This window comes from Electrona antarctica (assembly GCF_951216825.1).
Source record: "Electrona antarctica genome assembly, contig: scaffold_25, whole genome shotgun sequence".
NCBI lineage: Eukaryota > Metazoa > Chordata > Actinopteri > Myctophiformes > Myctophidae > Electrona > Electrona antarctica.
The window spans coordinates 6296495-6298230 of NW_027637034.1; the positions used below are offsets into that span (position 1 = coordinate 6296495).

The 1736-nt window shown below is 50.4% G+C and overlaps 1 protein-coding gene across 1 annotated transcript; it reads right to left on the reverse strand.

Moving 5' to 3' along the window:
* Positions 1-245: 245 nt before the first annotated feature.
* Positions 246-1161, reverse strand: LOC306919225 (cysteine/serine-rich nuclear protein 1-like; the record flags this gene model as incomplete). The annotated part of the gene is given in 2 exon segments (XM_079532045.1): positions 246-1014; positions 1016-1161. Coding segments are annotated over 2 exon segments (915 nt in total), but the record flags the coding sequence as incomplete, so codon positions are not given.
* Between the last annotated feature and the right edge of the window lie 575 nt (positions 1162-1736).

Genomic DNA, 1736 nt, shown 5'->3' on the forward strand with positions numbered 1-1736 from the left:
TGATTGTGGCGATTCTTCAATATCTTGATGGCCACTGTGTCACCGGTGAACGTGCTGATGGCTTTGGCCACCGTCCCAAAGCTTCCTTCCCCCATGAAGCTCTGGACCAGGTACTGGCCTCTGTCCAGCAGGTCCATCTCAGACACCATGTAACTCTCTGGACCGTCCGAGTGTTGGGAGGAGCTGGAGGTCACCATGACCAGTGGTGTTGGGGACGGGACATCAACAGAGTTGAACACGCCGTCCAGCTTGTCTCTACGGTCAGGCGTATCATCTTGTAGTAGCCTCTCTAGTTCTAGCCTCATGACGGTGTCGATGTAGTGGGTCTGCACGCGTCTGGAGTTGAACTCTACGCGTCCCTGAATGTTTGCGCAGCCGTCTTTAGTGCAGCATGGGAGGCATGCGTCCATCTGGCACTTGATTCCTGCCAGACTGCATTCACAAGTCTCTGGCTCACAGAAACCCTGGCAATTGCATCCAGAGTCCTCCCTGAAGACACGCAGGGAATGCAGCTGTCTCTTCTCCTCTTTGTCAATGTGCTTCACACCTGCTGCTCGCAGGAGTGCCTGTCTGTGCTTGTAGGAGTACGGCTGCAGGAAGCTGTTCCCATCCTCCAGCTCGGCGTCGGTGATGTGGACGTCAGTGTCTCCGTCTGGGACCTGGTCTGCAGTCAGTCGCTCATATTCTCTCTGGTCAATGATAACATTGGCCATCAACTGGTGTCTCAAAGCCTCAAGCTTCTCCTCTCTCCGTCTCTCTCGTAGTCTCTCTCTGCGCCAACTCCGTTGTTCCAGGGCGTGCTCTGCCATTGTGTATCTGCGGAGAGTGCTGTGCCTGTGCAACATGCCCAGACTGGCACCCCCGCGAAAGGGTACGCTAGTGAAACCCTGGCATTGTGGGAAGTAGAACACCGTCACCAGATCAAAGCGCACGTTGCTCTGCCTCCCTTCCAGCTTTGGCCTCTTCAGAATAGACTGGATGGGTTGACTGGCAGCAGGTGAAGCAGAACCATTAGTTGTCCTGGCTTTCTGAGGAGCTGCTCTCCCCATCAGAATCCCATTCCGTGGAGGCAGGAGAAGGCAGGGACGATGATGGAGGTGAGGAGTAGAATGGATCTTCATCGTCGACCTCCTCAAACTTTCTTTTCAGAATACCTCTCATGACTCGACGGTGGCGCTTCACTCACGACGGAATCAAATATAAAGGAGAGCTGGAAAAGTAGACGTTTCGGACTGGTTGGTCCTTCCTCAGGCAAGATTCTGTTAGAGAATGATTAGTTGTGCTGGAGCCCTGGTTTTATGTGTTCCTAATGGTGGGCGTGACTCATAGTCATTCGGCCAATTAGCTTTGTTGATGGGTGTGGTTTACTTGGCCATTGTTTAATTCCGTCCAATCAGAATCAATGGGTGTGTGTTCTCTTTCATTTCTTTCATTTGTAGTGTGGTTTTTGTAGAGGCAACATGTCTTTACTGGAGAATCAGTAATAATTATAATAGACTTCCCCCAAGTTACAGGTACAAGCTCGACTGGGGGGACCTGGGGACTTCAGTGCAATGTACCTACATATGTTGCGACCGAAGGTCGCAACATATGTAAGTGTATGTAAGTGTATGTATGTAAGTACATTGCAAGGAATGAGTGCATTCGCCATGTACTTGAAGGAAGCCTAATCCAATCACTCTTAGATTATCTCCAGTTTAAGTTTAAGAGTTTAAGTTTACCTTATTGTTGTAGGA